Here is a 26,396-nt window from a genome sequence, read left to right on the forward strand (position 1 = left end):
AAAAAAAAAAAGAAGGGGCTCCTGACCGGCTCAGTTGGAAGAGCATGCAACTCTTGATCTCGGTGTTGTGAGTTCGAGCTCCATGTTGGGTGTAGAGATTACTTAAAAATAAAATCTTTAAAAAAAGAAAAGAAAAGAAAAGAAATAGGTTAGAGCAAGAGGCACCTGGCTAGCTCAGTCAGTAGAGTGTGCAACTCTTGATCTTGGGGGTGTGGGTTCGAGCCCCATGTTGGGTGTGCAGATTACTTAAAAATAAAATCTTAAAAAAAAATCAGTTGGAGCAAACAAGTGGGAAGGGATATGTAATGACATTTCATTTCTTGCTTCTTTTTCCAGTTTGCTGCTGTTCAGTTTTCCACAGACTGCAAAACAGAATTTAATTTCTTGGATTATGTGAAGGTGAAGAACCCTGATGTTCTGCTGGGCAAAGTAGTACACATGCGCCTGTTGACCAACACCTTTGGTGCCATCAACTATGTCGCGTGAGTCCCCTTTTGCAGGAGAGAGCCCACCTGTCAGTTGGCACTGGCTTCTTCAGGTTGTAGGGTGTAGGCTTAGCAATGGGCAGATTATTGTAGAAATTCAACTGGAGCAATTTTAGTCCAGTTTTTTTTTAAGATTTAATTTATTTGAGAGAGAATGAGCATGAGCAGGGCAAGGGACAGAGGGAGAGGGAGAAGCAGACTCCCTGCTGAGCAGGGATCCCGATGCGGGGCTCGATCCCAGGACCCTGGGGTCATGACCTGAGCCAAAGGCAGATGGACGCTTAACCAACTGAACCACCAAAGCTTCCCTAGTCCAGGTTCTTTGAATTGTAAGTAACAGAAATCTACTTTATTAATTGAATCCCTGAGGGAAATTCTTGGGAGGATGCAGGGATAGTTCATTAGCCTTTGGTACAGCAAGTATTGCCAGGCCTCATGAGGAACTAGAACCAAGACTTGGAAAGTGCTTGTGAACATGGCAGTCATGATACAGTCACATCTTATGTAGGGATCAGCTTTTGAAGTCAGTGTGTGAATGACAATCTCTACTAGTCAAAGTTTTCCTTGAAGAATTCCTTGAATTGTTCACAAATTCAATATAGTCAAGCCCCACATTGGAAGAGAGCATATTCTGATTTCCTAAATCTACTGTAGAAGTTTTTCCTCTGGAGTTGGACCAGATGGCTGTGTTTATTTATTTTTTTAAAGATTTATTTATTTATGATAGAGAGAGAGAGAGAGAGAGAGAGAGAGAGGCAGAGACAGGAGGAGGGAGAAGCAGGCTCCATGCCCGGAGCCCAACGCGGGACTTGATCCTGGGACTCCAGGATCATGCCCTGGGCCAAAGGCAGGCGCCAAACCGCTGAGCCACCCAGGGATCCCCAGATGGCTGTGTTTAAATTGAGGCCTAGGGACACCTGGGTGGCTCAGCGGTTGAGTGTTTACCTTCAGCTCAGGGCGTGATCCCAGGGTCCCAGGATCAAATCCCACATTGGGCTCCCTGCATGGAGCCTGCTTCTCCGTCTGCCTATGTCTCTGCCTCTCTCTCTCTCTGTCTCTCATGAATAAATAAATAAAATCTCTAAAAATAAATTAATAAATTGAGGCCTAGATGAATGTAGTTGGATTGCGTTGAAGGGCCATATTGTATATTTTATGTTTTTATTAATCATTATAAATAAGACATTTACTTTTCATACTCATTTGGGGGAAAAGAGAAAAGCCAGTTTGTCCTAGCCAATGATAGTCTTTCTGAAAGTGTCTCCATTCATTCCATGGAATTGGATAGGTTGTCTGATCTGAGGATTGTGTACTTTATGTTCATAAAGAGAACTTCCTTTGAAGAGAGTGATCAAAGGGTGAGTCTTTGTGAGCAGTTTCACTGGTGCACAGCCAGACTCTCTCTAACTGAAGCTTTTCCCACATAGACCACACAGATAGGGTATGTCTCCTGTGTAAATTTTGCTTTGAAGGACACAGTTCCCCCTGATTTGGAAACTCTTCCTGCACTGTGTATATAGGCATACGGTTTCAGGCCTGTGTGGATTCTGATGTGAACAATTCAGCTTCCTTTCTGACTGAAGACTTTTCTACACTGATGATATCTATAGGGCTTTTCACCACCATGAATTCTTCTACGAACAGCAAGGTTACTTTGACTCCTGAAGCCTCTCTGACAAATAGCACACTCATAGGGTTTCTGTCCAGTGCGGGATCTTTCACAAATGGCCAGGCCACCTCGTTGACTAAAGCTTTCCACACATTCCTCTTACTGATAGAGCTTCTCTCCTGTGTGTATTTGCCAATGTGTAACAAAATTGCCTTTGCCTCTGAAGCATTTTTTCCGAGAAGTACACTCAAAGAGCTTTGGACTAGTGTGAATTCTCTCATGCAAGATTATACTACCTTTTTACTGGAAGAATTTTCCACATTCCTGACACTCATAGGCCTTCTGTTCCACTCGAGGTGAACCTTCCTGTAGTATCTTAGAACCTGGGGTTTTTTGTTCCAGTGTCTCCCTTCTGACAGAGTTCTGGAAGTACCAACTTGAGGATCCCGTGGCCCCAGAGTGATCATATTTGTGGTGGGCTTCTATCATCACATTCAGATGTGATGAAAATGCTACCTTCGGGGCATATCTTCCATGACAGCCCAGCAGGGTAGCTGTTGGAAATCCAAACGTGTCCACACTGGTGTATGACCTTAGTCACCACCTATTCATATGATTCTTCCATGGGCTGTTCTTGAGCACCACAGTGGCATGTGCCCACACACAAAGGCTGGTACTGAGCCCGCAGCAGTGCCAGGGCAAGTGGACTGACTCAGATCTCAATCTTGGGGGTGTGAGTTCAAGCCCCACACCGAGCTCCATGCCCAGCATGCCCAGAATGGAGCCTACTTAAAAAACAACAATAATAAAATCATTTTAAAAATAAAAATAAAAATACCTATCTTTAGATGTTAAAGTGGCCCTGGAAACTGAAAACGATTTGGAAGATAAGAAAATTATATATTTCATCTTATGCTCACCCTGGGCATGCACTCAAATTGAGTGAAAGAGCAGGAAAGACCTCCTGTGCTATGACACTTCTTTTTCTCATTGTCATTTCTTTGCCAAGCACATATAGTTGGATTTACAGAAGTTAAACATGCATGTGAGGCATCTCCTCAAGACTTTACATAGGTGTTTCCAAGTCTTTTCTTCTGAGGTTCACTTGACCTGTCATGTCTTCGCTCTCTGTAGACAGCTTTGGTGGGTACATGGTAAGCCATGTCCACTGGAAAAAAAAAAATGACAGCCTCAGCTACTCAATTCAGATGAATAACCTGAATTCCAGCTTCCAGGAAAGAAGATCTGATTGGCTGACCCCAGATTAGGTGTCCACAGGTCCACCCAGTTCTGTTTTATGGCATAAAGTCACATGGCACAGACATGGATTCTTGGATCCCACCTCTGTGGAAAGAGGGCAGTTTCTTAGAGAAAGGGGTCATGATAGGATGGGAGGATACTCCAAAAGTGTCAACCATGGGAGCTAAAAGGAGCAGAGAAATATATTTTATAAGTACTTCTTGACAGGGGGCATGGGTGGCTCAGTCAGGTGGGTGGCTCAGTCATTTGGGTGGCTGTCTTTTGTTCAGGTTGTGATCTCAGGGTCCTGAGACCAAACCCCACTTTGGGCTCTCTGCTCAGTGGGGAGCCTGCTTCTCCTTCTGCCTCTGCCTGCAGCTCCCCCTGCTTGTGCTCTCTCTCTTTCTCAAATAAATAAATAAATAAAATCTATAAAAATATGAAAATCACCTGTAGCTCATGGACCATACAGAAACAAGCTGTGGGCTGGCTTTGGCCTGTGGGTTGTCATTTGCTATGTTCTAGATTCTGGGAATATAGCAGTGAATGAAACAAAAATCTCTACCCTCTTGAGGTTTAATGTAGCAAGGGGAGAGAAATACAATAGACATGATAAGTAAGTCAGATAATATAGTAGAAGATGTAAGTCTTACAAAGAAGAAGAAAGCATTCAGTAGGAAAATAAGGGAAGGTTACATTTGAGCAAAGACTCAGAAGTGAGGAAGCAGCCACTGATACCTGGGGAAAACCATTCCAGGCAGAGGGAATAGCAGAGGCCCTGAGATGAGAACATGCTTGGGATGTTCCGAGAAGACCCAGGACACCAGTGTGACTGGAGGAAAGTAAGCAACGGTGAAAGTAGTAGGAGAAGAGGTCAGACAGACCATGGGAGTCCAGAGCACTCAGGACCTTGGAGGCCATAGGGAAGACTTTGGCTTTGCCTCAGAGTGAGATGAGAAGTCACTGGAGGTTTTGAGCAGAGGAGTGATCATTGGATTTATGTTTTTAAAAAGACCCCTTGGCTGCAGAGCTGTTAGGCTCCAGGCCCCCAGGGTGGGAGCAGGGAGGCCAGGTAGGAGGCTATTGAAAAATCCAGATGAGAGGTGATGGTGGTTCAAACTAGGGTAGAAATCCACAAACAGGAGCCGTGAGACGCCGTGTCCGTGTGGGTGAAGGCTAGGGAAACAATTTACATCCAAGATGGAACAGAGGCCTTGGCTCTGCTCATCAGAGCTCCACTCTGCTTTGTGGCCCCCCTTTCTGCATCTCTCTTACACCTGCCACTGTGGCCCCTCCATGTCACTTTTCAGCTTCTGCTCCCAAGGCAGGTCACATCATAAGTCAGGGGTTGTAGACTGGCTGCTCTAGGATTAATCATCTGTCTCTGGTTAGCTGTGGGATGAGGAGGGAAGGATCAGATGGTGCAGACAGAACTGCTGTCCCAACAGAAACTGTGGGCACCCTGGCTTACTCCAGAAGGAGGCTGTGGGCAAGTGGGACTTTGGAGCATTGGCCTGTCCAGTGCTCAGAACTCCCTTCTTCCTTTTATATCACCTGCACTGAGCACACCTACTCTGTGTCAGGAGCCAGAGATTCAGCAGCAGATCAGATATGTTCCTTTCTTGAGGAACTCATGGTTTGGGGAAATTGACATGGAAACAAGTCACTTCACTTCCCTAAAGACTTGCTGTGGCAGAGATCTACAGGCAGCCTGGTGATGGTGGGGGATGATAGGGGAGCCAGATGAGCTTGCTCTGGAAAAGTGACTTCCCCATTTTCTCCAGCCAAGGAGCCCATTTTCCATATTGAAATCTCACCTGGTCCTCAGCATGTCTAACTGATGAAAGGATAATTGTGGTCATGTGGTTGAACTGGAGAGTAGGAAGCCCAAAATCCTTCCTCAAAAAGCCTCCCTGTCACTGCCCATTGGTTCTGGGACTGCCTCCTGGCCACCCAGAATTCCACTGAAGACCGCAGGTCTGGAAAGAGAGGTGTGGCAGCAAGGGTGAGGCAGGAGGTTCAGAAGAGAAATTTGAAGGCTGGGAATACTCCCTGGGGGATGGGGAAAAGAGCTTTTGCATAATCAGGACAGTGACTCAATGAGCTGGTTGAGTGGAGGGAGACTTCATTATCTGGAGGAGTTTTTCACACACACCCCTTCTTGGACACAGGAGAGAGGTATTCCGGCAAGACCTGGGGGCCCGTCCAGATGCCACCAAAGTGCTTATCATCATCACTGATGGGGAAGCCACTGATCGTGCCAACATTGATTCAGCCAAAGACATCATCCGCTACATCATTGGGGTATGGGTCCTGGCTGCCTCCTACATCTCATCTTTCCTCTCCTATTCCCTGAGCCCCACTCCCCTTTCTCCTCGGGGCTAGGGCTTTGTCAGCCACTCTGGGGATGCCAGCTCTCCATTCTTTACACCCACCCAGATTGGAAAGCATTTTGCGACCAAGAGAAGTCAGGAAACACTTCACCAATTTGCCTCAAAACCTGCGGAGGAGTTTGTAAAGATTCTGGACACATTTGAGAAGCTTAAAGATCTGTTCACAGAGCTGCAAAAGAAGATTTATGTCATTGAGGGTGAGTGGCAGATCTGGGGAGAGAATTTGGGAAGTTGTTAACAGAAGCTCATCTGGGACATCAGATTAGAGACATGCTGAGTGATGATATCGGGCTGCTTACAGAGTATCTGACACTGTGTGAAGAGCTCTCCTGGAAAGGCCCCAGGTGAAAATCTGGGGGAGGGTGCTTGAGGAGCAGTTTCTCTCTGAAAATCCATGTTTCCCGTAAAACTCAGCTTGGTCCAGCATGGGGCCCAGAACTAACCTCTAGCCTGCTGGTCAACCAAAGCCTGTGGAAGGAGTAGAATTCTCAATCCCATACTCAGCTCCCTCATTTTCCTTTGTAATCAGATTACTTTAGGTGGCAATGCCCAGGGCCTGAGTACAGGGAACCCACAGGCCCTCTTCACCCAGAAGAAGAGAAGTTTTGGACTGTACTCGCCAGATGGAAGACTTGCTATGGGAGGGTATTTCTCCAGGATTCCCCCTGGGAAGGCCCCTTTGCTTGGACACAGGCTTGGTGCTGGGTTCAGTTGAAGAAGCGATGTGGTATATATAATGGGACAGGGTAGATGCTCAAGAATCCATTCTGCCCATGCTGTGTGACCTCAGCCAGGTCACTTTCTCTCTCTGAGGCTTGTTCTCTGCTAGATGGTGATAATAATACCAATCTCACAGCATTGCAACGTTTGGCTGTTGTATTAGTTTCCAAGGGCTGTTGTAACGAAGCACCAAAAACCAAGCGGCTTAATAAAGCAACAGAAATTCATTGTTTTGCACTTCTGGAGGCCAGAAGTCAGAAATCAAAGGGCAGGTAGAGGCATGCTCTTTCTGACAGCTGTAGGAGAGAACGCTTGCTCACCTCTTGTGACTTCCGGGATCCTCCAACAGTCCCTGGCATCTCTCGGCTTGTGGCTGCGTCACTTCTGTCATCCGGCCACCTTCTCCCTGTGTGTCTGCCTTCATGTCCTCTTCTCTCTGTGCATGTCTCTCTCTCTCTCCGTGTCCGCATTTCCCTCTTTTATAAGGACACTATAAGACCCTGGACCATATTGGATCAAGGCCCACCCCAATGACCTCATTTTAACCCGATTACACTGCAAAGACCCTGTTTCCAAACAAAGGCATATTCTAAGGAACTGGGGCTTAGGTCGTAAAAATATCTTTTTTTTTAGAGAACAGTTCACACCCTAACTACTGCTTCTCAGAGCGCTTGGTACCTTGCAGGCCCTCTATAAATTGCAGGACTGATATCTCTGGCTCTGATACTCTATCTGACCTGCCCTTACTAGTGCTTCAGATTGTATTTTAGAAGTCACTTCCTCTGATAAGTTCTCCCCGAACCACAGCCTAGGTTGGGTGCTTCTTTCCGGGTGCTGCTGTAACGGCTACATGCTCCCTATCGGAGCCCTTGAGACTTACATTGTATTAAATTATCTGTTCCGTGTCCATCTCCCGCACCACACTATGGGGGTCTGTCACAACAAGCACTGTGCCTGCTTTTTCACCATTGTATCCCTGGCACCAAATGTCTAGATGCTCTAAATATTTATGCAGTGAATGAACAAAGTCTTCACAGTAATTGCTATGTTCCTTGAAAGCTTGCAGGTAACAGACACTTTTTCGATATCATTTAATTCATTCCTCTCAGAAGCTTTGCAAGGCTGGTGGGATGATTTTCATTAATAATTCAGGCTTGCACTAACCAGGTGCCAGGTACTGTGAATAAGGTACTCAAGGTTATTGTCAGCATGGAGCTCAAATTCAGGTTGGATAAAGACAGAAAACAAATGAGCAGGATAATTAGAGACTATTATAGCTGCTATAAAGAAAATGAATAAACTGGATAGAAAGATTTCACTGGGGGAAGCCACTTTAGATAGGCTTTACAAGGAAGGCCTTTCTAGATACCTTTTTTTTTTTTTTAATGGAGGTAGAATTCACTCTGAGATGACATTTGAGCTGAAACACGAAAGATGAGACTCAAACAGCTACATGAGGAATGTGGGCAAAGAGCCCTGTAGTCAGAGAAGAGCCAGTGCAGGGCCAGGAGTTCGGGGAGGGTGAGCAAGCTAGAGAACAGGAAAGAGGTCAGCATGGCAGGAGTGTAGTGAGTAAATGAGACAAAGCAGGAGAGATAGGTAGGGGCCTTCCAGTTCCTCAGAAGCAGCTGAGGATTTCATCTAAAGGGCGATGGCAAGTGATGAAGGGTTTTTAAGGGAAATGTGTGGTCTGATATACATTTTTTTAAAAAGATTACTCCAGGGACACCTGGGTGGCTCAGTGTTGAGTGTCTTTGGCTCGGGTCATGATCCAGGGGTCCTGGGATCGAGTCCCGCATTGGACTCCCCAGAGGGAGCCTGCTTCTCCCTCTGCCTATGTCTCTGCTTCTTTCTCTGTGTCTCTCATGAAAAAATAAGTAAAATCTTTAAAAAAAAAAAAAAGATACTCCAACTTGCTCTGTGGAAAAAAGACATGATAAGAAGAAGAATGAAGTCAAAGACCAAGTGAGTAAAGCTAGTACAAGAGTTAAACAAGAGGGTAGGATGGCTGGGACTGTTGTACTGGCAAAACACACTATTCAGAGAAGGGGGAAATGCATTTTGAAGATAAAACCATCCTGATTTGGTGACATGTTGGAGAAAGAACGAGGAGAAGGGAAGGAGCAAGGGGCTGAGTCCTGGTTCACCAGGCTGGACAGTGGGGAAGCCTGAGTGAGGACAGAGCTGCAGAGCTACATCTTGGCCGAGTGGAGTCTGGGGCTCGCGGTTTCACATCAGACTCCACTCACGTTCACTGCCAGTCTGATGGTCTTGTGGACTCTTTCTGCCTTGCCTGAAGGTCAGTGCCAGGTTTCTTTCTCAGTCTTTCTCCAGTGTCACTGTCCCTGCTGCTCCTTGGGTGTCCACCCATTCTCTTTACCTTGCTCTCAGGCACAAGCAAACAGGACCTGACCTCCTTCAACATGGAGCTGTCCTCCAGTGGGCTCAGCGCTGACATCAGCCAGGTGGGTGACGGGCCTGGAACAGGGGGGCTGAGGGATGTTGTGGGAACGTAGCTAAGCCCACTTGTCTCCTTCCCTGGGCAGGACCGTTGCATTGTAGGGGCAGTCGGAGCCAAGGACTGGGCTGGGGGCTTTCTAGACCTCAAGGCAGACCTGCAAGATGACACATTTGTTGGGAATGAACCACTAACACCAGAAGCGAGAGCAGGATATTTGGGTGAGTACTTTTCTTTTTTTAAAAAAGATTTTATTTATTTATTTATTCATGAGAGAGAGAGAGAGAGGCAGAGGGAGAAGCAGTCTCCATGCAGGGAGCCTGACATGGGACTCGATCCCAGGTCTCCAGGATCACGCCCTGGACCAAAGGTGGCACTAAACCACTGAGCCACCGGGGCTGCCCAAGTACTTTTCTTTTCTGCTGGATTCTTTTGGTCTTAGGGGCAGGAGTCACTTACTGATTTTTAAAATAATAAGGAAAGCAATTAAGCAAACAGCATGAACACACTTAGAATTTAAACATGGCTCTAACATTCTTTTTTTTAAAAAAGATTCTTATTTATTTATTCACAGAGACACAGAGAGGGAGAGAGGCAGAGACACAGGCAGAGGGAGAAGCAGGCTCCATGCAGGGACCCTGACATGGGACTTGATCCAGGCCTCCAGGATCACACCCCAGGCTGCAGGCAGTGCTAAACCACTGCACCACAGGGGCTGCCCGGCTCTAACATTCTTAATTTTTCCCTTAACAACCCCTCTGCTGCATAGTAGTCATGTTTTTTATTTTCTGTATTTTATGATGCTTGGATATCTTGAGGCCTTCAGAATCTCAGAGACACTGACCCTCCCAGGACGAGCTATTTCCTACAGGTAGCAAACAAGTGGCCTGTGAGCAGGCCTTTTGCATGCCACCCAGCCACCCCTTAGCTCATATCCCCCAATTGCCTCCTTTACCTAACTTTAACACACAAAGCCAGTATTCCCCCCCAACCTAAATCTCTAGTTAGTTAAGGACCACCCTTGTAGACCAGTTCCAGCCAGCATTATTCAAACCATCCCATCCTAAGCTTGCTCAAGCTTGCCTACCCAGCAACGTTTCTATGTCTTACCCATAAATTAAACGCTGGGTTCGTTTAATAGCAACCTGTCTCATTAGTAGGAGGACCAGCAGTTCTTCCCTGAGGCTTCCTCCTCTTGAATTGTCCAGGAACTCAAAGATTGATTCACCTCAAGAGTTCTTCAGATGGCCAAGCACAGAGCAAAGGCGCCTGGTCAGTCCACACTTGCTGTTGTTTCTCTCTGCCTTGGGGTGTCACTGTTGTGAGCTTATCCTGCACAGCTCTGTGGCTCCTGGTCCACCCAAGGGGATGCCAGGCTCAGACGGTAGAGAGGCCTCACATTTGTGTACAGAAGTTATAGTTCTTCTGGTTCATGCTCACATAGTCACGCTGTGTCAAGGCATAGACTGGCTCCAAGAGCCCTGGGATAGCACTGCTTCCGGGATCTACCTAGAAACCCATCACCTGGCCTTATCCATGACCCCTGTATAGGGGTGGACCATGTCTTTATTAAACTCACAAAACACTTAGACTTTATTACATAATTTCCTTGGGAAAATTGGTGCCATTCATCTTGCATATACCCTTCTAAGGAAGGCTATCCTCTATGATTTCTCAATCTCTCAACATTTTTTTTTTACTGAGTAAGTATTATGTGCCAGGCACTGGTCTAAGTGCATGACATATATTGACATATTTTATCTTATTTTATCTCATTTTATTCTTACAACAACCCTACAAGTAGGTATTTTTGTTATTTCTTTTTTTTAAGATTTTATTTATTTATTCATGAGAGACACACAGAGAGGCAGAGACACAGGCAGAGGGAGAAAGAGGCTCCATGCAGGGAGCCTGACATATGACTCGATCCTGGGTCTCCAGGATCAGGCCCTGGACTGAAGGCGGTGCTAAACTGTTGAGCCACCTGGGCTGCCCGTTCTATTTTTTTTAAGATTTTATTTTTTTTTAGTTTTGAGGGTAAAAGAGAGCATGAGCAGGGGAAAGGGCAGAGGGAGAGGGAGAATCCTAAGCAGACTCCCTGTTGAGCATGGAGCCTGATGTGGGGCTCAATCCAGGAGCCTGAGATCATGACCCTGAATCAAAATTAAGAGTCAGTCGCTCAACTGATTGAGTCACCAGGCATCCCTATTACCTCTGTTTTATAGATGAAAGAACTGATCCCAGGACAATTTAAATAACTTGCCCAAGGTCACAGAACAAGTAAGTGGAGCCTAGGTGGTGTAACCCCAAGGTCTGGTCTAGTAACCACTCCACTTATACTATAGCTCCTAACTGCCTTCAAGGAGCTTTGTGTCTTTCAGTATACTGCCAGCAATGTTGCTCCTTCAAGAAGAAATAACCTGGGATGCCTGGGTGGCTCAGTGGTTGAGTGTCTGTCTTCAGCTCAGGGAGTGATCCCGGGGTCCAGGGATCAAGTCCCATGTCGGGCTCCCTGCATGGAGCCTGCTTCTCCCTCTGCCTGTGTCTCTGCCTCTCTCTCTCTCTCTCTCTCTCTCTCTCTCTCTCTCTCTCTCTGTCTCTCATGAATAAATAAATAAATCTTATTTATTTACTTATTTGAGAGAGGGAGAGAGTATGATTGGGGTGGGGGGAGCAGGAGGGAGAGGGAGAAGCAGGCTCCCCACTGAGAAGGGAGCCTGGTGCGGGACTCGATCCCAGGACCCTGGGACCATGACCTGAGCTGGAGGCAGACACCCAACTGACTGAACCACTCAGGCGCCCCTTCATTTTATTGTTTTTAGAAAGTGTAGTCTCCCCTACCAAACTTCGGGTCAGCTGAGGCTCAGGAAGTTGCACCATGTTGAGCCTGTCATACATGGCTGCTTTTTCCTGGGCCTATGTGTTGTCCACAGTTTGAGAAATGCAGCTTTGAACCAAGATGGCAGGATTTGTGCCACTCAGAGCACATGGCTCCTTTTCTCAGGAGAAGGCCCTCTGACTGTTTCAATGCATCTTTGCTACAAACCCAGTTTCCCAGAGTCTCTCCCTTTTTTGCCTCTGGGTTTTACCTCCTTCCAGCAGCCGTTGTGGTTCTAATTCCAAACCCCTTCCCTCCCTCTCTCCCATTCTCTCTCTCTCTCCATCCCCCTCAGGTTACACAGTGACCTGGCTATACTCCCGAAGGCTCACTTCGCTGCTGGCAGCTGGAGCCCCCCGATACCAGCATGTGGGGCGGGTGGTGCTGTTCCAGGAGTCAAAGGACAAAGAACACTGGAGCCAGATCCAGAAAATAGATGGGAACCAGGTGAGCATGCCCTCAGGGGCATCTGCGGATCAGGGACTGGTATAGCACTGGTTATGTGCCCTGCCAGCTGCGAGCACTCAGCCACTCACTGTGCCGCAGGCCCTGTGCCAAGCCCTGTCATATTCAGTCCCCACAGAACCCTCTGAGGTAAGTGTTGTCATCTTCACCTGCTAGCTTAAGAAACTGAACCTCAGAGAGCCCACCTTGTCCGGACTCACACAGGCTCTGAGGGGGGGAGGACACGCACCTGCATTTGAGGGATCAAAGTGAGATGGACATGGTACGGCTGAGGAGGAGGAGGAGCCCAGCTCACAGGTGCATCCTCAGACATCTCTTTCTCCCTGCAGATTGGCTCTTATTTTGGTGGCGAGCTGTGTGGTGTTGACATAGACCAAGATGGGGAGACGGAGTTGCTGCTGATCGGAGCTCCCTTGTTCTATGGGGAGCAGAGAGGAGGCCGGGTGTTTATCTACCAGAGGAAACAGGTAGGGACCAGGACATAGAATGGAAGGGGTAGGAGATACAGATTCCAGGCCAACCCAGGTCCCAGTTATTCTGAAAGACTTCTCCTGAATGAATCAGAGCTTTAGAAAGACCAACAACGCTAGCTGACACCAGGACTGCGGCTGGGCGGGGAAGCAGGTAAGCCTTCTGCAAGGCCCAGGGCCAAACCTTTTATTTACCTTTTATTTACAAGACAGCTCGTTTGGTCTTCACACAGTAAGCTTCCAGGAAACTGAGCTTTCGTTCATGAGTGGGAACATTGCGGCTTAGCAAGGCTGGGTCACCTTCCAAAGCTCCAAGGTCACCAGACAGCAAGGGGTGGGGCTGGGACTTGAGCCCAGGTCAGTCTGCCTGTGTGGGACCATGTCCGACCTTTCTTCAGTGTTCTCCACGTACATGGGGTACACCCTGCAAACACTTGCTGCTTGCCCAGTGACTGAGGTGGGACCTATCACTTTGCTCCTTCCCAGCTGGGGTTCGAAGCTGTCTCGGAACTGCAGGGGGAACCCGGCTATCCGCTTGGGCGGTTTGGAGCAGCCATCACTGCCCTGACTGACATCAACGGGGATGGGCTGGTGGACGTGGCGGTGGGGGCCCCTCTGGAGGAGAATGGGGCTGTGTACATCTTCAACGGGCAGCATGGTGGGCTGAGCCCCCAGCCGAGTCAGGTGAGAGGCACCTTGCCTGCCAACCCAAGCCCTGCCTCCCAGCCCAGGCCCCACTGGCCTGGCCTGACTCTTATCCTCCAGGCTTAGCTCGCAAATTTTTCTCTTGGTCTCAGCGGATAGAGGGGATCCAAGTGTTCTCAGGAATTCAATGGTTCGGACGCTCCATCCATGGGGTAAAAGACCTTGGAGGAGATGGCCTGACAGACGTGGCCGTGGGAGCCGAGGGGCAGGTGATCGTACTCAGGTAAGATGGGGCTGAGAATCTCAGCTCTCATCCTTTGAACAGCTACCCATGTAGTAGGTGGGACTCCTCTGGTCTGTCTCCAACCTTGTCAGAGAGGTTCTTTTCCTACACAGCCTTCATGTCTTACTCTGATTTAAACAGCTAACAATTTAATGGCAGCGTAGGATTTGAACCCAGGCCTATCTGACAATAAAACCTCCTTGAAAAACAATATCCTGTGATGGCTCTAGAACATGGTCACCTGGAAAAAAAAAAAAGAACATGGTCATCTGGATTCAAGTAGAAGCTCTGCCGTCTACTTTTTGGGTGATCTATCTTACCCCAGTCACTTAGCTCCTCAGGACCTCAGTTTCTCATCCTTGACATGATGATGACATTTCCTGCCTTTCCCCTGTCTTCCCGTTACTGGAGGCATGGTGTAACATCATATAATGAGTAGACATTTCTAGAGTACCTGCTGTGTTTTCTTTTTCTTTTTTTTAAAGATTTTATTTATTTATTCATGAGAGACACAGAGAGAGGGGCAGAAACATAGGCAGAGGGAGAAGCAGGCTCCATGCATGGAGCCCGATGTGGGACTCGATCCTGGGACTCCAGGATCACGCCCTGGGCCAAAGGCAGGTGCTCAACCACTGAGCCATGCAGACATCCCCCTGCTGTGTTTTAAATACTGAACCAGGCATTGGGTATAGAGTGTCTATGTGGGGAAATACATAATAAAAAATTAAGCACACAGGTAGGTGATTACAAATTGTGGTGAGTGCTAGGAGTCAGCACTTCTGTGAATACGGGAGCCTTCCTCTAGATTGGGTGGCCAAGAACAACCTCTCTGAGGAGGTGATATTTGAGCTGGGACTTGGAAAAGGAGAAGGAGTCAGGCTTGCAGAAATCTCGAGTTAGAGCCTTCAGTGTAGAAAGCTCAAGATGTGCTGAGGCCATGAGCCAGGCAAAGTCTGTAACATCAGCCAAGGAAGAGGGTGGGAGGAAATAAGATGGGAGAACAGGCAGCGTGGTATGGATAGTAACAAGTTTGGATTTTATTCTCAACTCCATGTGGCATCAGTGAAGCATTATAAGCATGGAAGTTGCTCGGTATGACTTCTCTTTCTAAAAGCTCACTCTTCTGGGGGCCCTGGGTGGTTCAGTCAGTTGAGCATCTGACTCTTGATTTCAGCTCAGGTCGTGATCTCAGGGTGGTGAGATTGAGCCCTGTGGGCTCTGTGCTGGGCATGGAACCTGCTTGGGATTCTCTGTCTCTGTCTCCTTCTCTGGGTTTCAAATGCCCCGTCTCCCTGCAAAAGCTCATTGTTCCATATGAAAAATGGGTCAGAAGGCTGCTAGGAAGAACTGGGAAGCCCTAATGAATTATCGTTATTACTACCATTTCGAGGAGACAGTGAGGTTGGGGTCTGCTTTCAGGGAGGAGAGTCCTCTGGATGCTGGTAGAAGGAACCCTGGGTCTGACTGGGGATTGCAGTTGAGGCCCAGAGAGAGAGAGAAAGAGAAAGAGAGAGAGAGAGTTGGTTGTTTTCTGCTCTGCAGCTCCCGGCCTGTGGTGGATATCCTCACTCATATATCCTTCTTCCCGGCGGAGATCCCAGTGCATGAAGTGGAATGCTCCCATTCAACCAGTAACAAGAAGAAAGAAGGAGTTAATGTCACAGTCTGTTTCCAGGTCAAGCCTCTCACCCTCCAATTTCGAGGTGAGTGCTGTTCCCTCATGCCCCAGAATAGCTGCCCACCCCAAATTCAGGCTTATGGCCCCAGGATCACCCACCACCTCCCCCTGCCCCCCGCCACTGCCACCCTTCAACTCCTTTTTTCCCTGCCCAGGTCACCTGGTTGCCAATCTCATTTACACTCTGCAGCTGGATGGCCATCGGACCAGAAGCCGGGGGCTGTTCCCAGGAGGGAGACAGGAACTCAGCGGGAACATAGCGGTCACCAGAGACTGGTCCTGTATCAAGCTCTGGTTTCACTTCCCGGTAAGGGAGTCATCAGTGCTGCCCTGGGAAGTAAGGGGGTGGTGATCTCGGTGACCTCGGTGCAAGGCTCAGCTTGGTCACCGTCCAGCTGGGTCACAAGTCCTTTCTCTCTACACCACCATTTCCTCAGCTGTGTAATAGTGGTAATAATACCGTTAGCACACTTTCTCTAATCCTTAGCCTATGGATGGAGGTGCTTTTTAACATGGTTGCCATTAGAAAGTACTTCCCATTTTTCCCGTAATTTTTCCACATATCATATATTAATGCTGCTACCCAGCTTTTCATAATTATTTTAATAGCTACAAAATATTGAGTCACAGCAGTACATCCTTATTTGTCAGGTACATGTGGTCATTTATATTAACATCCATCACAGAAAAAGTTTTTTAAATATTAGTTTGAGCACCTGCTGAGACGCCCAAATTCAGTTTGCTTCTAACAGTCCCATGTAAAGTTAGGGTTGATGGCAAATTATCCTGATGCTTTAAATATTTCATAAGACACTGAGTATGGGATTGGTGTATAAGATTTTGAAATTCAGGGGCATCTGGATAGCTCCATTGGTTAAATGTCCAACTCTTGATTTCGGCTCAGGTCGTGATCTCAGGGCCGTGGGATTGAGCCCCGTGTTGGGCTCTGCGCTCAGCGTGGAGTCTGCTTGGGATTCTCTCTCTCCCTCTTCCTCTGTCCCTCACCTCTGCTCTCTAAAAACAAAAAGATTTTGAGGTTCATTTTAAATTTTTTGTTATGGGGAATTTCAAACATACAAAAGCAGAAAAAAATAGCTTAGTGAGCCCCCAAATACCCATCACCCCGTGCCATTCATTTATTCCTGCACTCAGAATCCCTCTGCTTCCTTACACCCCACCCCCCACAAAAGGTGGAAGTTTTCAACATAAATTTGCCAGAGAAGAGGTAGTGTGTCATAATGGGAATACCTTGGACTTGGGAATTGGACGGATTTTGACTCACTTCCTAGCTTTAGTCCTTAGGAAACTTGGGTCACCTTTTTTGACCTCATGTTCCGCATCTCTGATGTGGGGTTTATAATGCCTGCCTCTTCAGGTTGATGAAGGAGTTCAGGTGAAGATGATTGGGTGCCTGCAAATTGCCAGTGTGAGGGACTTGTAATAACATAAAAGGTCAAGACCTATCCCTGTTCTCAAGGAACTAGGATATTCTAGTTATTCTAAAATATTATTTTCTTGTGCAAACTTTGATAATAGTTGCCTAGAACGGTTTGACAGGGATTTAGGGGCTTTGGTCAGAACTCTGGGAAAAGTGGGGTGGTTGACCAGCGATGTCTGCCATGGGAATTGGGGCTGAGGATGATATTTGTGCTGAGAAGCAACCCCAGGCCTATGATAAATCCCTGGTGCTAGAACCTCATCATTTGTAAAGCAGGAACAAGGTGAGCATTTAATTGGAAGACTAAACTCACAGTGTAGGTGGTTCTCATCACCCTCAGGTGTGCATTCAAGACCTCATCTCTCCCATCAACGTCTCTCTAAATTTCTCTCTCTGGGAGGAAGAAGAGACACCGAGGGACCAACGTGCGGTAAGAAGAGATCACTCAGGAATGTATAGGAAACAGGGGAGAGTAGAATTTCAGGTTAGCAAGACTGTATTATAGAAGTCTTTGGCTTTAAGCACTAGAAACCAAATACAGCTACTTCAGCAGGAAAGGAACATATGGGAACTCATATTTGGCAAAGCAAGACTGGGAAGAAAGGGGAGCTTAAGTGGAGGCTCTGGGAGCTCCTGAGAGGAAGAAATAATGAATGAACTCTTCAGGACATGGCACCTCTAGTGGATCTACTCCAGGTCTCTACTAAGCATCAGTTTCAGACCTCACCAGGGTCCTAGAACTGCTCATGGTGCAAGTTCCAGGAATACAGGGCACCCTGGTCAGCCTTTTCACCAAAGTGTATTCCCTTGAGATTGAGTAGTTTCCTCAAAGCCGAATCGGGGTGCCATAATGATATAACAGAAGAGAAAAGCAGTATCTATTCTCATCTACTTGATCACACACTCCTCATCCAGGGCCAAAGCCAGATTTCCTCTCCTCAAACCCTTGACACTCAGCTGGTGGTTTAGCTTCTGTCTGAAGGCAGCAGGATCTGGTGGAAAGAGCCTGGACCCACCAGACCAAAAATGTGGATTTTGTTTCTCTTGCTGTGAACACCTGAGCAGGTTCTGTCCCTCTCTGGGACTGTGTCCTCATAATAAAATAAGTTGTGAGGCCTCTCCTAGAGCTGGAGCACCGTGACTGCTAAGTGCATGCTTTCTCATGGCTTTTGGCGGCATGCATTGAGCACTCCCCCATGCATGCTCACCCTCCTGAGATGTGAAGGGAATGATGGCGTGCTCACCAAAAATTGAAGCCCCTGCCCACCAGGTGCTCATCAGGCACTTAAGGAAAGTTGATTGAGCACTGGCCTGTGCTAATCCCTATTCTGGGTACTGGCTCCACTGAGGTAAATAAAATATATTCCCTACCCAGAAGAGGTTCACAGTTTGCTCTGAAGTCAACAGACAGTCACGACATGCTGTGTAAGGCTGTGGTAAAGCTAGATACAGTGTGGCCATATAATCTTGTGTGACATGTGTAGGGGACAAGGAAAGCCTCCCCCCAAGATGAAACCCTTAAAGTCCCCAGGTATAGAAGGGGAGGTGGGAATTCAGAAAGAAGGCATAGCGTGAGCACAGACAACAGAAATGCCAGAGCTTGTGGGTGTTGGGAGCACAGTATGTGGGAAAGAGGGTGGAAGAGCACATGCCTGCCCTTTTAGGTCCTGAAAATCCACGTGATGCTTACACATACATCTCACTGGTCACATGGCCGCAACTAACTAAGAGCCTCAGAAGCACAGCCTCCTGTCCCAGGGCTCCTTGGGCCAAATCAGGAGGGTGAAGTGCTGCCTGGGGCAGGCTTTGGCTCCTGAGAGGGGCCGACCAAGTCGGCCCAGCTGAGTCCCCAGCTCTGAGCCCCCTGAGCCCTCCTTTAAGAGTTCTGCTGCTTCAGCTAATCTGTCTTGCCTCCCGGCCCTCCCACCACTCTGTGCTCAGCTGGACAGGGACATCCGGCCCATCCTGAGACCCTTACCACACGTAGCGAACACGGAGGTAAGAAGAGAAGGGGGGCAGCTGGAGAGGCCAGGGTCCCTCCCTCCTGGGTCTGGGGCCTGAGCCTCCTCATCTCTCTTCTTGGCTTTTCAGATCCCTTTTGAGAAGAACTGCGGGGAGGACAAGAAGTGTGAGGCAGACCTAGGGCTCTCGTTCTCCCCAGCAGGGTAAGGCCTCAAGCCCCCAGGCCCTCTTCTTCCACCTGGTGTTTTCCTGAGGCAGCTCCTGTGTGCTCCAAAGAGCAGGGGGGCTTTGAGTCAGAAGGACTCCATCTGCATTCACTAGATCTGTCCTGTGGGCCTTAGTTCTCCTCTCTGAGATATTCCAGTCCCTTGGGCACGCCTGTGAGGATCTGATGAAGTCGAATTGCTCAGCCTATGTGCAACAGCTGATGTTGATGTATTCATTTTTTCTAACCTAGTTGATCCTTCACTTCTGAAAGCCCCATCTCTATCCTGCTTCCTTTACCTTGGCCCCCGTAACTTTTCCCTGGCCCTGCCCCCAGATCCAGAGTCCTGCGCCTGATCCCCTCTACCAGCCTCTCCGTGGAGCTGATACTGAGTAACTTGAGAGAAGACGCTTACTCGGTCCACCTCAATCTGAGCTTCCCCCAGGGACTCTCCTTCCGCAAAGTAGAGATGCTCAAGGTGAGTGCCAAAGCAGGGCCTGCCCAAGGCCATACCTGTTCCTGAAGCTTCTGCTCCCATCAGAGAGCCTCAGGCAGACAGTACAGCCTGAAGATATAGGCAGCAGATGGTGTGTAGAAGCCTTAGGCCCTCATCCGGGTTCTCAGCCTGATGGCCACCCTCACCCTCTGTGGGCCTCAGATCCTGCCACCAGTGAGACTGGGGACACCTGCAGGGCTAGCAAGAGGGTTGCATGGAATGGAGAGTGTGACAAGCTCTTGGATCTGGTGACCAGGAAGGTGTACACAGATTTAGTGAGCTCAGGCTCCCTCCTACCTAAGGTGACCAATGTGTTTTTGCAGGGTGGCCTGGGTTGTTTTATTTTATTTATTTATTTTTTAAAGATTATTTATTTATGGGATGCCTGGGTGGCTCAGCAGTTGAGTGCCTGCCTTCGGCCCAGGGCATGATCCTGGAGTCCCAGGATGGAGTTCTGCATTGGGCTCCCTGCATAGAGCCTGCTTCTTTCTCTGCCTATGTCTCTGCCTCTCTCTGTGTGTCTCTCATGAATAAATTTTTTAAAAATCTTTTAAAAAAAGATTATTTATTTATTTATTTATTCATTCATTCATTCATTCATGAGAAACACAGAGAGGCAGAAGCATAGGCAGAGGGAGAAGCAGGTTCCATGTGGGGAGCCTGATGTGGGACTTGATCCCAGGACCCTGGGATCACACCCTGAGCCAAAGGCAGACACTCAACCACTGAGCCACCCAGGTGCCCCGGCCTGGGTTGTTTTAAATACAACTTTTATTTTTTAAATTATTAGAACAGAAGTAATACATGATTACCACAGAAAGTTGAAAGTCACAGAGAAGTTTAAACAATCACCCTATGCTCCTACAACTCAGCAGTTACTACTTTTAATATTTAGGTTGTTTATCCTGCTGTGTATCTCTATACATACGTATAAATCACACTGCGTATTCGTTCATTTTCTATTTGTTTTAAGTAATTGCCATTTTATTCTCCATTTGGTTATTTTTGCTCCTTGTTTTTACAGCAAATGTTTATCATGGTAAAATACACATAATGGGCAATTTGCCCTTTTAACCCTTTACAAATACAATTCAGTAACATTAAGATCATTCACAATGTTGTGCCACTGGCATCCATTTGGAGAACTTTTCCATCATCTCAAACAGAAGCTCTCAATCCATCAAAAGCAATCATTCCCCGCTCTGGTGATCTCTCATCTACTTTCCATCTCTATGAATTTGCCTGTTCTAGATTTTTCACAGAAATGGAATCATACGAGTTTGTCCTTTTGTGTGTCTTCTTTGCTTAGCATGGTGTTTGTGAGGAGCATCCGTGTGATAGCATGTGCGAGATTGCTTCCTTTTTGAGGCTAAATAACACTCCATTGTATGGATGGACCACATTTATTTATCCAGTGGTCATCTGTCAACGAACATTTGAATTATTCTTATCAGCAACATTAAATGCTTCCTTACGGGGCATCTAATAGAGTGACTAAGAACTCAAGATCCAAGGGATCCCTGGGTGGCGCAGCGGTTTGGCGCCTGCCTTTGGCCCAGGGCGCGATCCTGGAGACCCGAGATTGAATCCCACATTGGGCTCCCGGTGCATTGGGGCCTGCTTATGTCTCTGCCTCTCTCTCTCTCTCTCTGTGACTATCATAAATCAATAAAAAAAAAATTAAAGAATTGTTTAAAAAAAAAAAAAGAACTCAAGATCCGGAGTCAGACAGACCTGTGTTCGAATTCTCACCAGATCCCTGCCAGAGGGCCCAGGGGTGGGACCTGGGGAAGTCAGCAGGCCTCTGTTTCCTTATCAAATTCCCTCCCCAATCTGAGGCTGAAATCTGTCCTCACAGATGAGGATGAAGATGGATGGCTATGGGCTGCTTAGCCCAGAATCCGGCTCTGGCTTCTTTGAAAAACGGTTGCTGACTGTATAGATGTAGTAGGGGCATTTTAACAATCTCCCTGTATCCTCTCCTAGGATTGTACAGCGGGCCAAACCGTTCCTATCTCTTGGAACTCTTCGATCATTTCAGGAATTTTACAATTTTAAGTAGCATTGTGGTGAACATCTTTGAACGAATCCTCTGGCTGTGCCCCTGATTCTCTGGGCCCCCCTCTCTGAGAATGGCAGGGATGGAGCCAGAGGGGCATGGGCCCTAAGGGCTGGTGGCTTTGGGAAACCTTAGCCTTGCCCACTAACAAGTCTGTTCCGTCTCTTTTCACCTCCAGCCCCACAGCCAGATACCTGTGAGCTGCGAGGAGCTTCCTGAGGTAGCCAAGCTTATGAACAGGATCATCTCTTGCAACGTGAGCTCTCCTATCTTTAGAGCAGGCAGTGTGGTGAGTGCTTCGAGCCCTTAGGAGCCAAGCCACTAAAGGGCTCTGGGCTCGGGGGTGGGGGTGGGGGGTGAAGGGTGCAGGAGATGGGTAAAGAACAGCACCCCCGTCCACCTCCCACCCCAAAGGGAAGGATGGCCTAGACTTTGGATTCAGACAAACCTGGATTGTCTGATTATTCATTTTGTGACCTTAAGCAGGTGACTTTGTATCATTTGGAGTTTTGTATCCTCATCTGTACAACGGGGCTAAAGCACCTGTTTTGGGGGATAAGTACCAGTGGTCACTGATATCACAGCAGCTGGGCATGGGGGCCGTGGGGTGAATCCCTCTTCATTCCCCTCTTCTCCCCTGCCAGGTTGCTATCCAGGTGATGTTTCATATGCTGCTGAACAGCTCCTGGGGGGACTCTGTTGAGCTGCACGCCAATGTGATCTGGTAAGCAGGCCCCAGGCAGCCGTCTCCCCACCCCAACCCACCCCGGACAGGCATAGCTGCCCTCCCCACTCAGACTGCCGGGTGGTCCTGCCCACACCCTTCCCTCACACTGCCCTCTGCTTTGTCCCAATGCAGTCACAATGAGGACTCCGGCCTCTTGGAGAACAACTTGGCTACCACCACCATCCCAGTCCTGTACCCCATCAACATTCTCACTGAGGAGTAAGTTGTGAGCAGCCTCCCCAACCCCAGCCTCCTGAGCCAGGGCCTCAGCCTGGCTTCCCAGGGCTCTCCTTCAAAGCCTCATCCTCTCCTGCCCAGGGGTAATTAGAACTGATTCCAGCCACAACCCCAAGAGTTTTCTTTTTTTGTTTTTTCTTTTTAGATTGTATTTATTTATTCATGAGAGAGAGAGGCAGAGACATAGGCAAAGGGAGAAGCAGGCTCCCTGCAGGGAGCGTGATATGGGACTCAATCCCAGAACCCTGGGATCACAACCTGAGCCAAAGGCAGATGCTCAATCACTGAGCCAACCAGGTGCCCCCCTCAGGAGTTTTCAACACGCAAAAGAATGGAGGCCTTTAAGAGTTCTGAGATCAGCAGTTTACTGATGGAAGAAAAAGCGCATTGTATGCTGACCTTGTGTCAGATACCTGTGCCAGCTGCCCTGCACAGCTGGGGCTGCCCCTGGCATGAGGCAGCCGTGCCTCTTTCCATTTTACTGGTGAACAAGCGGCCTCTGAGAAGGGTGCTCATCCAGAGTTATACAGATAGGAAACACTGATGCTGCATCTGAATTTGGGTCTGTCTGACTCCAAAACCCCATGCTAGATGTGCCCCTCCCCCAGGGGTCAGGAGCACTGAGAGAGATGAGGAGAGACTGTTCACAGTGGCTCTTTGCCCACAGAAAGCTTATAGGCAGGCAGGAAAGGCCAAGTTCATGTGCACACAGAATCAGTGAGTCTCAGAAGGTTATGGCAGGAAGGACCCATGGGGATGACCCGTTGGATTTTCTCATTGACAGAAAAGAGATTGAAGCCAGAAAAGCAGACCAATTTTCTCAAGCTGGCTCAGGGAGAGAAAGACAGGGACAGTGACTGAGCCAAGATCTCTGGTGCTTTTGAACACAAATGCCATACATAATGATACTGTCTGAAGTATGGTATTAAATTAGAATGAGGAAGGATGATTTGGGTTGGTGGAGAGGTGGAAGGGTTCACAGAGAGGCAGGGGCTTGAACTGGGGTCTGGAGAATTCGAGGGGTTAGACAGGGGCCAGGGAGGAGAAGGGATGTCCCCATCAGAGAGAAAACTATAGGGCAAAAGGAAGCAGCAAGCAATGGTGTGGATTTGGGAAGTAGGGAGTGTGCAGGGGACAGCGGGTATGTGTGGGGTGCACTGGGTGGGCAGATGTGGACATGAGGAGCTTTGGGCCTGACCCTTGTGAATGGCTGGGGGCCATAGGCAGATTCTAAATGGGGAGGTGGCAGGATCAGACAGTGATGTTAAGAAGTCATTAGATGGATGAGATGGAGAGGAAGCCAGAGGCTGGTACTGTTATGCAGGAGAACCCAGCAGACAGTGGAAACCCTCCTGAGGCAGGGACCTGTGTGGTGGGGAAAACACAGCTCCAGAGGCACATTGGCCTGGGTTCCAGCCCTGGCCCTCCTCTGCCAGACACTGGGCAACAGACTGGCCCTTTCCACGAGCCTTGCTTTCCAAAGGGAAACAGCAGAGTGCTGGAAGGGTTCCATGAGAGCATGCCTTCCTGGTCCCTAGAGGGTCCCTCAGAGCTTCCCAGGCCCGAGCCCCTGACCTACTGGAGACTGGGTCCTTATCTCCTCCTCTTTCTACCCCCACTCCTCTCTCTCTCTTTCTCTGCAGCAAGGAGAACTCCACACTGTATGTTGGCTTCACCCCCAAAGGTCCCAAGATGCACTTTGTTGAACACTTCTACCAGGTATGAGCTTCTGTGTGAGAGGCCCTTCTGGGTCATACATTTTCCAACTCTGTCCTGAGGACAGAGGCTGCAGAGACCAACCAGACACAGCCCCATCCTCCGTGAACCCAACTCCCTCTGCCCATGCTGTGATCCTTTCTAGAGAGCCTCACAGCCTCCAGTGGCCAGTGGCTGCACAGCTCCTTTCCGGTGCTGGATGCGTTGTCAGTGGGATCGCAGAACTTGAGAGGCAGAAGCACTATGAGAGACAACCTAGCTATTCATTCACATGTTTAATGAGCCACTGTTGCAGCTTAGGTGTGGAGGCAGCAGTAAGTCAGGGCCCCTGACCACTCACCGGAGCCAAATTCTGTGCCTGGTGCTTTATGTATGTGACCCCCACCCCAGGATTCTCACACTGACTGTGAGGCCCCATAAGGCAGAGGCATTGTCATTCCCAGCATACAGACAAGAAGTCCACAGCACAGAAAAGTTGAGTAGCTTGCCAGGCTACACAGCTACTAAGCGGGGAAGAGTCAGATTCAGGCCCTTATTTGAATACCAAAATTCATGTGTTTGTTTGTTTGTTTGTTTATTTAAAGATTGTATTTATTTATTTATTTGAGAGAGAGAGAGAGAGCACTGGCAGTGGGGAGGGCAGAGGGAGAGAGAGAGAGGGAAAAGCAGACTCCCCGCTCAGCAGGAAACCTGACTTGGCGCTCCATCCCAGGACACTGGGATCATGACCCGAGCCAAAGGCAGATGCCCAACCAACTGAGCCACCCAGGCACCCCCCAAAATTAATGTGTTTAACCTCTAAGTCAATGATCTGTCACTTGCTCGTGGCTGAAATAGCAATCTTCATTATGGAAACAAAGAAAGACAGCCCCTGAATCTAAAGCTCGAGGGGTCTGAGGCTTTTTTAGAGGTAACCCCTGAGAGAGGAGTAGGCATTGACCAAGCCAAGAGCATTCTCATTTTCCCGTGGAGGAGACTGAGCCCCAGAGAGACTGTCTTACCAAAGGCCTTGCTGGCATCAGGACAGACTGGGGCAGGAGCCCAGCAGGAAAGGAACCCCAGGCAGGCAGCCCCTTTAGAACAGAGGCTAGAGTCATCTCCCCTAGACACAACAGTCAACTCCCTGCCCTTGGGGAGGTCAGATGCTCATTTGCATTGAGAATGGCCAGTTGGGTTGGTTTCTAATGTTGTTCACTAGGATGGCTCTGGGTTCCCCAAGGAGCTTGGCAGACCAGTCCTTTCCCCACCAATAGCGGGGAAGACTTGGACAGGCATGGATCCAAGCCCCAGCTCTACCATTCCAGCTCTGTGTGACCTTGGGCCACAGGCTTAACTGTGCATGCCTCGGTTCCCTGCTATGACAAACGGGATTTGGAATGAGAACTTCCAGGTGTCTTGAGGTTTAAGTGGGTTACTGACTCCCCATGCAGTGCTTTGCCCAGTGCCCGGGAAGTGGAGGTAGTTAATGGCTGAGGTGGGGGCTGTGGCCCAGCCTGGAGTTTTCCCCAGCTACTGTGGAAGCCTGCTTGCATTCTTGCCCCACTCCTCTGGGAACCCATTCAAACCCTTTGAGCTCCCCTCCCCGCACCACATACCCCATTTCTCTCTCTCGGGATGGTCATCAGGGCTAGACACCTCCATCCACCCTCCAGCATCCTAAGCGATGCATCTGGCTCCCTGCCGCCTGGCCCAAGCACACAGCCACTCTTGCTAAGGGCCTGATCATGTCTGTTTTAACTAAACGCAACTCAGTGTGGGACACTGGTGATCTTTCCCTCTTGCCCGAAGCCGTCCTGTTAGGCCCTTTTTGCCACAAGGAGGTCTGCTTGGGTTTCTAGTGAGCTCAACATGCATGGTAATTCAGTGAGACCTGGGCAGCTGGGCCACGGGGGTCTCCTTCCTCATGATGGCCCTCTCCCCAAGCTGGTGAGGAGTATAAACTTCAGCCAGACCTGAAACCTTTTTGAAGCTCTGCTATTTAAAGCTGTGCGGCCTTGGGCTGTTTACTTAACCTCTGTGAGCATCTGTTTTTCAATCCGTAAAATGGGGATGGTAATAGACCTCCTTATGGGGTTGTTATGAAGAGCAAATAAGAAAATTCATGTTAAGTGCTCCACACAGTACTCCACACATAAGCCATTGGTCACCAGTGACTGGTTTTAGCAGTGTTGTTCTCACCATCATCTAAGGAAGGTGATAGAACAATGTAGTTCTGGTCTCTGGAGTCCCAGCC

The 26,396-nt window shown here is 48.5% G+C and overlaps 1 protein-coding gene across 2 annotated transcripts in view; it reads left to right on the forward strand.

Annotated features, from left to right (window-relative positions):
- Positions 1-26,396, forward strand: part of ITGAL (integrin subunit alpha L) — a 52,295-nt gene that overhangs the window by 14,308 nt on the left and 11,591 nt on the right. Inside the window, exons 8-26 of one of the 2 annotated variants that reach the window (XM_055341188.1) lie at positions 337-482; positions 5,505-5,637; positions 5,773-5,923; positions 8,838-8,911; positions 8,993-9,125; positions 12,078-12,229; positions 12,577-12,714; positions 13,204-13,401; positions 13,515-13,645; positions 15,188-15,348; positions 15,479-15,630; positions 17,102-17,191; positions 18,703-18,759; positions 18,853-18,926; positions 19,265-19,406; positions 21,662-21,772; positions 22,128-22,207; positions 22,343-22,429; positions 24,091-24,166. In XM_055341188.1, coding sequence (XP_055197163.1) covers positions 337-482; positions 5,505-5,637; positions 5,773-5,923; positions 8,838-8,911; positions 8,993-9,125; positions 12,078-12,229; positions 12,577-12,714; positions 13,204-13,401; positions 13,515-13,645; positions 15,188-15,348; positions 15,479-15,630; positions 17,102-17,191; positions 18,703-18,759; positions 18,853-18,926; positions 19,265-19,406; positions 21,662-21,772; positions 22,128-22,207; positions 22,343-22,429; positions 24,091-24,166 — 2,286 coding nt within the window. Of the gene's footprint in view, positions 1-336; positions 483-5,504; positions 5,638-5,772; positions 5,924-8,837; positions 8,912-8,992; positions 9,126-12,077; positions 12,230-12,576; positions 12,715-13,203; positions 13,402-13,514; positions 13,646-15,187; positions 15,349-15,478; positions 15,631-17,101; positions 17,192-18,621; positions 18,760-18,852; positions 18,927-19,264; positions 19,407-21,661; positions 21,773-22,127; positions 22,208-22,342; positions 22,430-24,090; positions 24,167-26,396 lie in introns of both variants that reach the window. The other variant, XM_055341189.1, reaches the window with a different exon arrangement.

This window comes from Nyctereutes procyonoides, unplaced genomic scaffold (genome assembly GCF_905146905.1).
Source record: "Nyctereutes procyonoides isolate TBG_1078 unplaced genomic scaffold, NYPRO_anot_genome, whole genome shotgun sequence".
NCBI classification, from domain to species: Eukaryota; Metazoa; Chordata; class Mammalia; order Carnivora; family Canidae; genus Nyctereutes; species Nyctereutes procyonoides.